Source organism: Nerophis lumbriciformis, linkage group LG38, assembly GCF_033978685.3.
Source record: "Nerophis lumbriciformis linkage group LG38, RoL_Nlum_v2.1, whole genome shotgun sequence".
NCBI lineage: Eukaryota > Metazoa > Chordata > Actinopteri > Syngnathiformes > Syngnathidae > Nerophis > Nerophis lumbriciformis.
The window spans coordinates 23848653-23861274 of record NC_084585.2 but is presented as its reverse complement, the minus strand read 5'-3'; the positions used below and the strand labels follow the sequence as shown (position 1 = coordinate 23861274).

At 42.2% G+C, this 12622-nt stretch overlaps 1 protein-coding gene across 2 annotated transcripts in view; it reads left to right on the top strand.

Moving 5' to 3' along the window:
• The first annotated feature begins 4262 nt into the window (after positions 1–4262).
• srgap3 (SLIT-ROBO Rho GTPase activating protein 3) overlaps positions 4263–12622 on the top strand; it is a 232432-nt gene continuing 224072 nt past the window's right edge. For both annotated transcript variants that reach the window (XM_061932646.2, XM_061932645.2), the window contains exon 1: positions 4263–4638. In XM_061932646.2, the coding sequence (XP_061788630.2) occupies positions 4575–4638 (64 nt within the window). In that variant the 5' untranslated portion in view covers positions 4263–4574. The remainder of the gene's footprint in view (positions 4639–12622) is intronic.

Genomic DNA, 12622 nt, shown 5'->3' with positions numbered 1-12622 from the left:
CCCTCACGTCAACTAACGTGCCCTTTGTGTGGACACTTTTGGCTAGAAAGGCCTTTGAGGACTTAAAAGAGCGTTTCGTTTCAGCCCCCATTCTCGTCCACCCCGACTTAGACAGTGCTTTCCTGGTAGAGGTGGACGCCTCAGACTCTGGGATTGGGGCTGTTCTCTCACAACGGTCCAGAAGTGACAATTTGATTCACCCTGTGGCTTTTTTCTCTAGGCGCCTGACTCAGGCCGAGCTGAACTACGACGCTGGGAATAGGGAACTATTGGCGGTCCACGAGGCCCTGGCTGAATGGAGACATTGGCTGGAAGGAGCTAGACACCAGTTCCAGATCTTGACCGATCACAGCAACCTGCTCCACATCCGAGCTGCCAAAAGACTCAACAACCGTCAGGCAAGGTGGCAGCAGTTTTTCTCCCGCTTCAATTACGTGCTCTCTTTCAGGCCTGGGTCTAAGAACACTAAGGCTGACGCACTATCCCGGTTATTCGTGATAGAGACCACCTGTCCGTCAGTAGCGGAGCCCATCCTTCCTCCCACTCGCATCGTTGGAATGGTGACTTGGAAGGTGGAGGACCTAGTCAAATCTGCGCTGCGCGCCAATCCAGAACCGGGAGGTGGACCACCCAACAAGCTTTATGTCCCTCGGGAGCTACGACCCAGGGTCCTGGATTGGGGACACTCAAGTCTGTTCTCTTGGCATCCAGGCTTTCAACGATCCCTATCACTGCTGCGAAGACATTTTTGGTGGCCATCCATGGCCAAGGATACTTGTGAGTTCATCGCTGCTTGTACTACTTGTGCCCGTATAGTAAGACGTCACACAGGCCTCCTGCTGGTCTCCTTCGCCCTCTCTCCATTCCTGCCCGTCCTTGGTCACACATCGCCCTGGATTTTGTCACGGGATTCCCAGCCTCCAGAGGTAACACCACCATTCTAACTATTGTTGACCGTTTCTCCAAGGCAGCCCACTTCATTCCTCTGCGCAAGTTACCTTCTGCCTCAGAGACGTCTGATCTTCTCACACTACACGTCGTCAAGCAACATGGTATCCCGGTGGACATCGTCTCTGACCGAGGGCCTCAGTTTACGTCACAAATATGGAGAGCCTTCTGCAAGGGAATCGGGGCCTCGGTCAGCCTCACATCGGGATACCATCCCCAGAGCAACGGGCAGGCTGAGAGGGCAAACCAAAGCTTGGAGACAATGCTACGCTGTTTCGCCAGTCGTCAACCCACGTCCTGGAGCAAGTTTTTGCCTTGGGTGGAGTTTTCCTACAACTCTTTGAAGAGCTCCGCTACCGGTATGTCCCCATTTGAGTGCTCGTTGGGTTATCCACCCCCCCTTGTTTCCCCAACAGGAACTAGAAATCGCTGTGCCCTCGACTAGGGCTCATATTAGGCGGTGTCAGAGGGTGTGGAGAGTCGCTCGTGCAGCCTTAGAGAGGGCCTCCGAGAGGATGTGCCGCAATGCCGACCGTCATCGCATTCCAGCCCCGTCCTATCGGCCAGGACAACAAGTTATGCTTCTCACAAAGGACCTCAGCCTCCAGGTACCATCTAGAAAATTGGCACCACGTTACGTTGGTCCTTTTGCCATCTTGTCCATCATAAACCCTGTATCTGTCAAATTGGCTCTTCCACCCTCGGTCAAGCGGCACCCAGTGGTCCATGTGTCCCAGATTAAACCGGTAGTGGAGAGCGCTCTGTCTCCTCCTGCCCCCCCACCCTCGAGGTTCTTGGCGAACGGAGATCAGGTTTGGACGGTCAAGGAAATCCTCAGGGTCCGTCGACAAGGTAGGGGGCTCGTTTATCTGGTCGACTGGGAGGGATATGGGCCAGAGGACAGATCTTGGGTTCCTGCCTCCTATCTTGCCGATCCCTCTCTTCTGGAGGATTTCTACCGTGCCAATCCTGATGCTCCCCGGCGCTCGTCGGGGGCCTCTCATAATGGGTGGGGGGGGGGGGGGGGGTTCTGTCATAATGCGGAGTCGAACCCACATTTCCTCTGCAGCTGGAGCTGCAGGCACCTCTCTTAACCCCTCTGCTGGCAGCACACTCAGACAAGCCTCTGCTCGCGCTGAGCACAACACGCCCACACAGCAACAAGCCTGCAAACAATTACTTATCAGCGCACCTGGACTTGACAAGGGGGAGCAGCATAAAGACCAGCGGACCCAAGGAACCTTTGCCAGAACGTCTCTAACCTTCCAGTAAGCATCACGTCTGGCATTCCTTTCCCAGTGATTTCCTTGTCCTTGTTTTGCTCTATCTCTCCGTGTTTTCCCCCTGGTTCATGCCCTTTTGTATTTCCACAGTGACTCCCCTGTCCTCCGTGATCGTGCCTTGTCACTCTACACCCATCCAGATTCCTGACTGCCCTCCACGATCCACGCTGCCCTGCTCTTGCCCACGACCACTTGCCTGTCCACAAACTGCCTCTTCGCCTTGCCCCCTTGGATAACGACGAAAGATACAATCAACATTTACAGACAACAACCCTTGGTAACATTTACATTATTAGTTTTACACATAGTCAACACTCACTCACTTTGAGTAGCATACACACGCCACGTATTCATCAAAGGTTTCAAATAAACCTAGTAACCGCAGTCCTGCCCTGGTTGTCGCCTCCTTCCCTTCTCTGATACACAACACTTTTAGCCTTAAACATGACACATAATGTCTGTAACTTTACTAACTCCTGTAGTTTCAATAAACCAGAATTAATAAATATTATGTTGGTGTGTGCTAGATCAGTGGTCCTCAACCACCGGTCCGGGGACCGGTACCGGTCCGAGACGCATTTGCTACCGGGCCGCAGGGAAACATTAAATAATTTATAAACGACTGCATTTTCTCCGACTTCACTTTCGCCTGTCCCACTAGACACACCAATAAATAAGCTTGTTTATACTGTAGATGTACAATAAAACTCCTCATAGTAAGTTGCCATTTGTTATATTTGTTATAACTTTGTGACATGATACAATGCACACCAATGAACATATAAAATATAAATGTGACAGATTGTAGCCAAAGGCTGATTTTCATCTGCATTTCATTGCAAAGAAACAAGCCCAAGGCTTCCACTAATTCAACGTTATAGTAAGTTGTATTTACCTTGAGTACCTTGAAGGTAGAAAAGCGCTATACAAGTATAACACATTTACAATACAATGTACGCATTGCCTTGTCATCTAACACATATTTTACCTTATTTAACCCTTGTGTAATGTTCATATTGTTACTTAGCCAGCGTTTGTGGGTCTGATGGACCCGTTGCATTTTGTGGCTTTTAATGCCTCACAATCAAACACTTTTATGTTAAAATATTGAACAGATGTTTATTGGGATAAGGTAAACATCTGTTCAGTATTTGAACATAACAAACGCTGGCTAAGTACAACAATCTGAACGTTGCACGGAAAATTTCTCTGCCAGTTTCTGCATCCCACAGGGATTCTTCTTTTGTGTTTCTGCACCTGCGGTTCCCACACAAGGTTGCAACATTGTTTGTCAACACTGTCTGCTCTCATTTTCTCGCACATTTGACCCTCTTATGTTCTGTGTACCTACACTCTGTCCTCCTCCTGTCTAGGCCTGCTGTGTGTGTGTGTGTACACATGACATCAATTTCCACACTTCTATTAGTGGACCCGGACATCTTATATGTAATAGAAATGTGTAGGGGGGGGGGGTGTATGGTGTGTGCTCATTAAATATGTATTCTGATATATGTTCTTCACAGAAAATTAGCCAAAGTCAGTGAGTTTCAGTTTGAAAAATTAATTAACGGTATAATTTTTCTTTTAATAACAAATTAAAACGGGTCCCACAGACTCCGAACACCATACAAGGGTTAATATAAAAATACTATTTGATGTTAAAGGTCTAAAAAAATTATGTAGAACGTCCGGCGGGTCGGATTGAAAATCTTAACGTGCCGCATGAGGCCCGCGGGCCGTATTTTGCCCAGTTCTGTGTTAGATTGATACCTCAAGATTATTGTAAACCTTGGACAATTATGACATGAGTACAGCGGGGTAAACATAGTAATTGTGAAGGGGGTCGTGTGTGTGCATGCGCGTGCACGACAGGGCGGTCACGGTCACGTGACTTAAAAAAAAAAACAACCTTCCCTGCAGCTTAATTAGTCAGAAAGGGAAGCAGCGTCTGATCATCGTGGGTTCACCCACACACACACACGCGCGCGCGCACACGCTGCAAACGCGTGCACGCACACGCACACACCGGGAACAAGGAGCCGACTCCTCACTCACACCATTCCTCCCTTCTTCCCCCGTCAACATGTCCACTTTGGAGCTCCTTTGTGGGTTTTGATTCTCCTGCTCCAACCTTCTCCGGATTATTCATAATAAAAAAAAAAGAAAACGAACACAAGTCGAGTGAGAGCGATGCGACATTGGATCCGATAGCGTAACGCGAAACCGGCTTTTGTTCCTCGGCAGCAAGGCGAGCAAACGTCGCAAAGCTCCGCAGCGAGAAGACGTGGATCAGATCCACCAGAGAACACGCAGAGTGTCTCTGCCTAAACGCGGGAGGGAAACATGTCCTCGTCCAGATTCAAGAAGGATAAAGAGATCATTGCGGACTATGAGACCCAAGTGAAAGGTGAGAACACTTTTCCTCTCTGGCCATGCTAACGAATATGAATTCGCTTCTCATGCAGTCATGCATTTTTGGGCTTGATGATGAGAATGTGCACGCTCAGGTTGCCGGGTAAAAGAACCCCGGGTGGAAATGAGTGCATGCAGCTTGGCTGCGTGACGGCACCTTCTGCACATCTTTGAGGACATTTATGTTTGGCCGCCCTGTCCTGCTGTGTCGATAAAAGACGTAGAAAAGCAAAGTTTAATGAACTGTAAAAACTCTCTTTCTAGGCTGTCACCTCTCGCTTTGGTTCGGTTAAAAAGAACTCTGGTGCATTTGGTTCTGCTTGTACTGTTGGATTGGTCAAGTGGAAACGCCACTCCCCAAACCCAGGTGTGCACCTACAGCACAGATGTCAAACTCAAGGCCCAGGGGCCATCCTTTTATGTGGCCCGCGAAAACCTAAAAAAAAATGGGTTTAAATAAAAAAAAATTTAGACTTAGACTTCCTTTATTGTCATTCCTGTTTGGATTTTACCGTACAGATAAGAACACAATTTTGTTGCATTAGCTCGTTGTAGTGCAGGATAAAAGAGCAATAAGGTGCAGATATAAATAGATTTACTGCACAGATAAATATATTGCACTTTTGCATATGCATCCATGTTTATGGATGTATGTTAGTGGTTAAGAGTGTCCGCTCTGAGATTGGTAGCCGGAAGGTTGCGAGTTCAAACCCTGGCTGAGTCATACCAAAGACTAAAACAATGGGACCCATTAACTCCCTGCTTGGCGCTCGGCATCAAGGGTTGGAATTGGGGGTTAAAACACCAAAAATGATTCCCGGGCGTGGCCAACGCTGCTGCTCACTGCTCCCCTCACCTCTCAGGGATGGGTCAAATGCAGAGGACAAATTTCACCACACTTGTCACTTAACTTAACTTTAACTAGGTGTGGTGAAATTAACCTCTGCATTTGACCCATCCCCTGTTCACACCCTGGGAGTTGAGGGGAGCAGTGAGCAGCAGCGGTGGCCGTGCCCGGGAATCTTTTTGGTGATTTAACCCCCATTTCCAACCCTTGATGCTGAGTGCCAAGCAGGGAGGTAATGGGTCCCATTTTTATAGTCTTTGGTATGACTCGGCCGGGGTTTGAACTCACGACCTACCGATCAATCAATCAATCAATCAATCAATCAATCAATGCTTACTTATATAGCCCTAAATCACGAGTGTCTCAAAGGGCTGCACAAGCCACAACGACATCCTCGGCTCAGATCCCACATCAGGGCAAGAAAAAACTCAACCCAATGGGATAACAATGAGAAACCCTGGAGGGGACTGCAGATGTGGGGACCGCCCCCCTGGGCGACCGGACACTCTAACCAGGCCACTGAGTCTTTATATTCCAGCAAGTTAATCCGTTTTTGGGGGGAATTGAGGGAATTATTATGATGCGTTCAAGAGTCATGCATTCGTTTTTTCGATTTTCACAGATAAAAATGCATATTTTAAACTTTAATATTATCTGATCATGCCAATTATATTATATACTGTATTGCAAAACTATTTTTGTGAGATCAAAACAAATAGTCAAATACCCGCTTGTCACCTTTTATTTATGATTTTAAAGCAAGTTTTACATAAAAAAAATCTAATAATAAAATGCATATGCAGTTCGATTAATCATGATTAATCACAGGTTGTATGTAAATGAATTCTGTATGTAAATTAATTTAAAAAAAAGAGGCCCTCTGAAAGCAGCCATTACTGCGACGTGGCCCTCAATGAAAATGAGTTTGACACCCCTGACCTATAGCAAGGTGTCTAGGGCTGCAGTAATCCAGTTTGATTAATCGACAAATCGGATTAAACACACTTTATAGCAGTGCTACCCAATTATTTTCTGTAACACCCTCCAGATAGAAGAATATATTTCAATATATTTCAATTGCAACTCTGCTTTATCCTTATTAAGATTAAAGAAAACAACAAAATATAGATCAACTTACAACAAATAATAAATTCATGAACATAGTTTTATTTTTAAATTAAAACCCTTTTTCAACAATAAAATACTGATGCTGAAAAATACAATTAAATAAACTCAATAAATATTAATACATTCAAATAGATCAGCAACATTAACTCAGTAGCACTATATATAAAACTCTTTAACCTACAAAACAAAAAAACAATGTATACAACAATTTGTGCTGAATTTTTATTAATCAAAATGAGGAAGTCAGGATTAATGGCTACAATGAGCACGTTTTGTAGTATACAGCTCTGGAAGACGGGTTTTAAACATTGTACTGCATGAATCTGCTAAATCATGTTTTCCAGGGTTGCACGTGCCTCCCTGGCATTGGAGGGCGGCCTCCAGGTGGCCCCGCCCAACTATTTGAGAAAAAACCCAAGTTAATATTTTAGGGAAAATAGATTTTTGTGCTCTCCATAACCTTCATTTTTTTTTAAATAAAGGCACATCAACATTGAAATTTCATTTTATTTTTTATTGATTTTTAAATGTAATAAATTGTTTTGAACTTGCACTTTAAACATGTATGCATTATTGCAAATGTAATATATATATATATATATATATATATATATATATATATATATATATATATATATATATATATATATATATATATATATATAATTGACATGATTATCGTATGTGATCTATTTCAGCGGCTGTGCGAAAAATTTGGCTGCGTATTTGAATTCTTATTAATCAAAGCAACATAATGGAAATCAAAGCTTTTTTCTAATCAAATTAATTGATTGATCATTGCAACTGTAAAGAGGTTTTATTATGTACAAAACATTATTTTTTGCTTGTTGACACCTCTTTTTGTTTTTATGAGATCCTCATAAGTGCCGGAAATTGGATTTCAAACCATGGAGGCATAGCCAAGACATTTAAAAACAATATTGCCTTGTTCCAAAAGAGCCGTTTGAGATTTATCATAATTTGTGATGTAGGTAATTTGCTACATCAGCAGATATCTCCATACAGTGCTATGTGATATTACAATATATATCGTAACACGACATAAAGATGTTTATCGTACGATATAGCATTTTATTGTTTATATAGTCATTTTACGTCTGGGCTGCGACTAATATAACAGCAGCAAAGTAACTACTTTCAGGTAGCATTTTACGTCACTTGAAATAACTTTATGGCGAAAGCCGTCAGGAGTTCGGATTTTATACATTTTTATTAGTTACTATCAATAAATGACTAATTGAAGCAACAACAAAAAATGTGTTTTTTCTCAGCGTATTAATCGTTGCATTCCTAAAACCACGGAGGTGTTAGATATTTAAAAACAATTTTGTCTTGTTCCAAACGATTCGTTTGAGATTTGCTATGATTTGTGACGTTAGGTTGTTACGTCAGCAGATATCTCCATACATGGTAAATGTTTCCCGGATGATGCTTGCACGAGTACGCCGTTTTTATTTCTCTGGCTTCTAAACGTAGATATGTCCACTGTAAGACCTGGGGTCAGTATTACATGTCAAATTGAAGTTATCCAGGATCTCTTTTTTGTTGTCTGACCTAACCTATTCAAGCATTGAATATGTAAGATATGCAGCTGCACGACGCTGGATAATCACATGATTAGTCAAGACAGAATTTCCCATCTGTCATTAGCGCATTCACTTAAAAGGGGCGGGGTTAGCAGCAGATGACCAATCACAATCATGAACACTGTACCGACGACACAGTAGCTTACTCACTCGAGATTGGGAAGAGCAAGTTATAATATTAAATATGATCTGTAGTCGACTTGCTACAGGAAACACGGTTGCAGCTGCTTAATACAAGAGAAGCTGGCAAAAAAAATCACGGATACGTGAATTTACTGCATCTTTAATGAACAACTACATACTGTGTGAACTGCCATTTACTATTTTATTTTAATGGTGTTGGACATTTTTGTTAAACGGGAACTGCACTTTTTATTTTATTTTACCTATCATTCACAATCATTATGAAAGACATGACGACGGTTAGATTTTTTTTTTTTAATGCATTCTAAATAATAAATAAACGTAAATAAAAGTCAGCTTACAGCGGAGCCAGAGGGAGGTCCTCTATTCCGCCCATAAAATCCAATAAATAACCATTCAAAAAGCGCCAACAATACTCCACTTACATTTCATGATTTTGTTATTAACCAAGCATTAGTGTTATTGTTATTATAAGCGCAGACAAACTATTTATAGCGGCAACGTGATCACTACCGTGTTTACATCACCGAACGGTGTGCTGTTTCCTTAATTCCCTGCTCCTTGGAAGTTTATTGTAGATCATAAATCATGCCTCTCACCTGGACAGTAGATGGCTGAGAATGTAATCCGACAAGTTGGGACACTTTTGACAGTCATTTAGGACCCAGAACTGGCGAGAACGACATGAAAAGGCACGTACTTGGTTGCAAGACTAGAAATAGTCTGTAAACCAAAATAGCGCTTGAACTGAATCCAAATTCTGAATGAGGTTTTCAATGATTTTATTTTTCATAAAAGTGGAAGTAGAATAGTGGATGGGAGAGTGAAACAGAGCCCTAAGAGATAGTGGTTTAGTTGAGTTAGCCTCCATAACCAGCCATAATGGGGGCGTCAAATGCTTCAATATTGCAGCCAATATTTAAGAATTCTAATGTTGGTGGCCCAGTAGTAAAACCTAAAGTTTGGTAGTGCTAATCCTCCCAACAATTTGGGTCTCTGTAAATGTTGTTTACGTAACCTGTTAGTCTTTTTTTTAAAATTCTAAATGAAGTCTAAAATCAAATTTACGAAAAAAGGACTGAGGGTGAAAAAGTGGTATACACTGGCACGAGTAGGAAAATCGTGGATGTACATTCATTTTAACAGAGTTGACACGAGCCACAGTAGATGAATTAAGTCAGGACCAGTGATCAAAATCTTCCTGGATTCTAGACAACAGTGGAACACATTTCGCTTTATAAAGCTCTGCAAGTATATGTGCGACTTGGACACCCAAGTATGTGAAACTTTGCGAGGCAATTTGAAAAGGAAAATTGTGCAATGCATATTTCTTAGCAGAAGAATTTATAGCAAATATTTCACTTTTACCCAAGTTCAATTTGTAACCAGACACATGTCCAAAAGCTTGGAAAGTTCTTAAGGCAGCCGGGACCAAGATATATAGAAGGAGGTCATCTGCATAGAGAGAGACTTTCACTTACACTCATTGTGTCTACATATGCCCGTAATAACGGGTTGGTACAAAGCGCTATTGACAGATGCTCAATGGCAAGAGCAAAAAGCACTGGGCTCAAGGGGTATCCCTGCCGTGTGGAACGGTAAAGGTGAAAATATTCTGATTTAATATTATTTGTCCTGAACGAGGCCTCAGGAGATGGATATAGGAGCTTAATTCCACTCCATTCTGTCAAATGCCTTTTCAGCATCCATTGATATCACTGCCTCTTCAGTGTTCAGAGCAGGCACATCATACAATATATTGAAAATACGTCAACGATTACAAAAGTAGTGCCTATTCCGCATTAATAATAGAAGGGAGAATAGTATCCAGGCGTATAGCAGCAGTTTGGATAATAATTTAAAGTCCACATTCAACAGGCTAATAGGACGATATGAAGTGCACGACAAAGGGTCCTTGCCTTTTTTCAAGAGGAGAGAAATTAAATCTTGGTTGAGCGTTGCGGGAGGCGCCCGGATTCAAACGATTCATTTTACATGTTCAATAGGGGGGATAGCTTATGCCAAAACTTTTTTGAAAAATTTGGGAGGATAGCCATCTGGAATAGAAATAACGCTGCAACATTTAATTCTGCAGCAGTAAATGGTCTCTCGAACTCTACCGCAGTGGACTGATCAACCGAGGAGGTGTCTAGATTGGGAAAAAAAAAATCAAGCACAGGAGTAGAAAAATGAGAAGATGAGTAGAGGGACGCATAGAAATTCCTAAATACATTATTGATCTCGAGGTCATCCGTAACTATACCTGAATCAGATTGAATATGCGGAATATAATGAAATGCTGATATCTGGCGTAGTTGATGAGCTAAAAGTTTACCAGCTTTATCGCCATATTCATTAAACTGAGATCTTGAACAGAGTATTTGTTCAGTAGCACGGTCTGTCGCAAGGACATCAAGTTCTGTCTGTCGAGAGAGCCTTTCCTTATAAGTGTCTGGGTTTTGAGAGGTAGAGTACAAGTTATCTAACAGAGTTATGCGTTGTCAAACTAGTCAATTTATTCTTCCTGAGTTTTTTCTCATAACTGTATAGGATATTATCTCTCCACTAATGTAGGCCTTTAGCGCCTCCCAGAGTACAGAGGCCGACATCCTGGGAGTCTTTTTCAAGAGCACAAAAAATATATTTGACGTGAAACAAAATCTACAAAGACCTCATTTAAAAGTAATCGTATATTTACACGCCATGGACATGTGGTTGTCAGGTTTTTAATGAGTAAATCCATTGAAATCGGGGCATGATCAGGGATAACAATTACAATTTGCATATAACTATAGATGAAAGTAATTTATCATCAACTAGAAAGTAGTCAATCTGGGTGAAAGTGTGATGAACACTAAAGAAGAAGCAGCATTGCCTTCTAGAAGGATTAAAAATGCCAGACATCTGAAACTGAAAATTCTTACATAAAAGGCTGACTTACCTTAGCAGACCTTGATGGTGAGCAAGTTTTGGGTGAAGGCCAATCAAGCTGCGGATCGATCCAACAGTTAAAGTCTCCTCCTAGTATTAAATAATACATTGACAAGTCAGGGATATTCAGAAAAAGACGTTTGAAAAAGGTGTCATCGTCATTGTTGGGAGTAAAAACATTTACTAGGGCGACAGCAGTGTTGGAAATCTGTCCAGTGACGATAACATCCCCCCCATTGGGATCGGAAATGCTATTCGAGTGTACAAAAGGAACAGATTTATGTAGCTAAATAGCAACTACCCTCGATTTGCCAAAACATAAAGAGGGGTAAGTCTGTCTTATCCACCTTCTCCTCAGCCTCAAGTGATCAGAAGGTTTAAGATGAGTCACTTGCAAGAAGATTACCTGGGCGTCCAGATGACGGAGAAGATGTAATACCTTTCTTTGGGTTATAGCATTTTTTAAGCCTTTTGCAATTAAAACTGTTAAACCTAATGCCACACTCGTTTGTTGTTGGTTCATCCGTGCGGGAGCATGTACAGGTTTTGGTAAACAAGCGGGAGTGCCTAGAGAACGGCGAGGCTTGCGGTCATGTTTCAGGTTTAAAATGAGGATGAAAATTGTTTTATTGGCTTTATTAAACAACACAGGTCACTACACAAACCTCAAGCCCCCTTTGAAGAAGTCCTTTAATAAGTGCCTGCAAAATGTTTGTGTTTTGTGTCATTGAAGTTTCTTTATGCAGGGCGATTGACAATTTGCGATGGTATGTTAGTGATGTAGCATTGTCGCTACCTATTCCTATTGCTACCTCGAAAGTATTTATCCTTTACAAAATGCAAAGAGGGCTCTCTTCCTTAAATCTTAAACAGCTGTCTTTTTGCACCACAATAAATTGAAACCAGAGGATAAATACTTTGGCACCAGGCTCTAAGAGGAGAGCTGTCTTATTTACAGTAAATCTGTCAGCATATACTAATAAAGCCTGCTCGGATGAGAGGCGACACGTCTTCTAAGGGTCTGAATACTTGCTAAATGTAACGACTAAGTTGGCAACACTGATCTCTCCTGCTACATCTTCTTATAATCTGGCAGACCAGATCTGTGTTAGAAAGCGGAGTTACTATGCATACCGCCACCTAAAAGCTAGCGACTAGGGATGTAACTATAAATGGTATAATGATTAAACTTCCCAAGGTTAGTATTTGTTACGTTCTTGTAATTGTTTTTGGACTCATGTTTGGTTTTTCTCTGTGTGTGGTATTTTAGTTCCTGTCCTGTGCTTTTATTTTAGAAGTGTTTGCTTCCTCGTGCCGTGCAC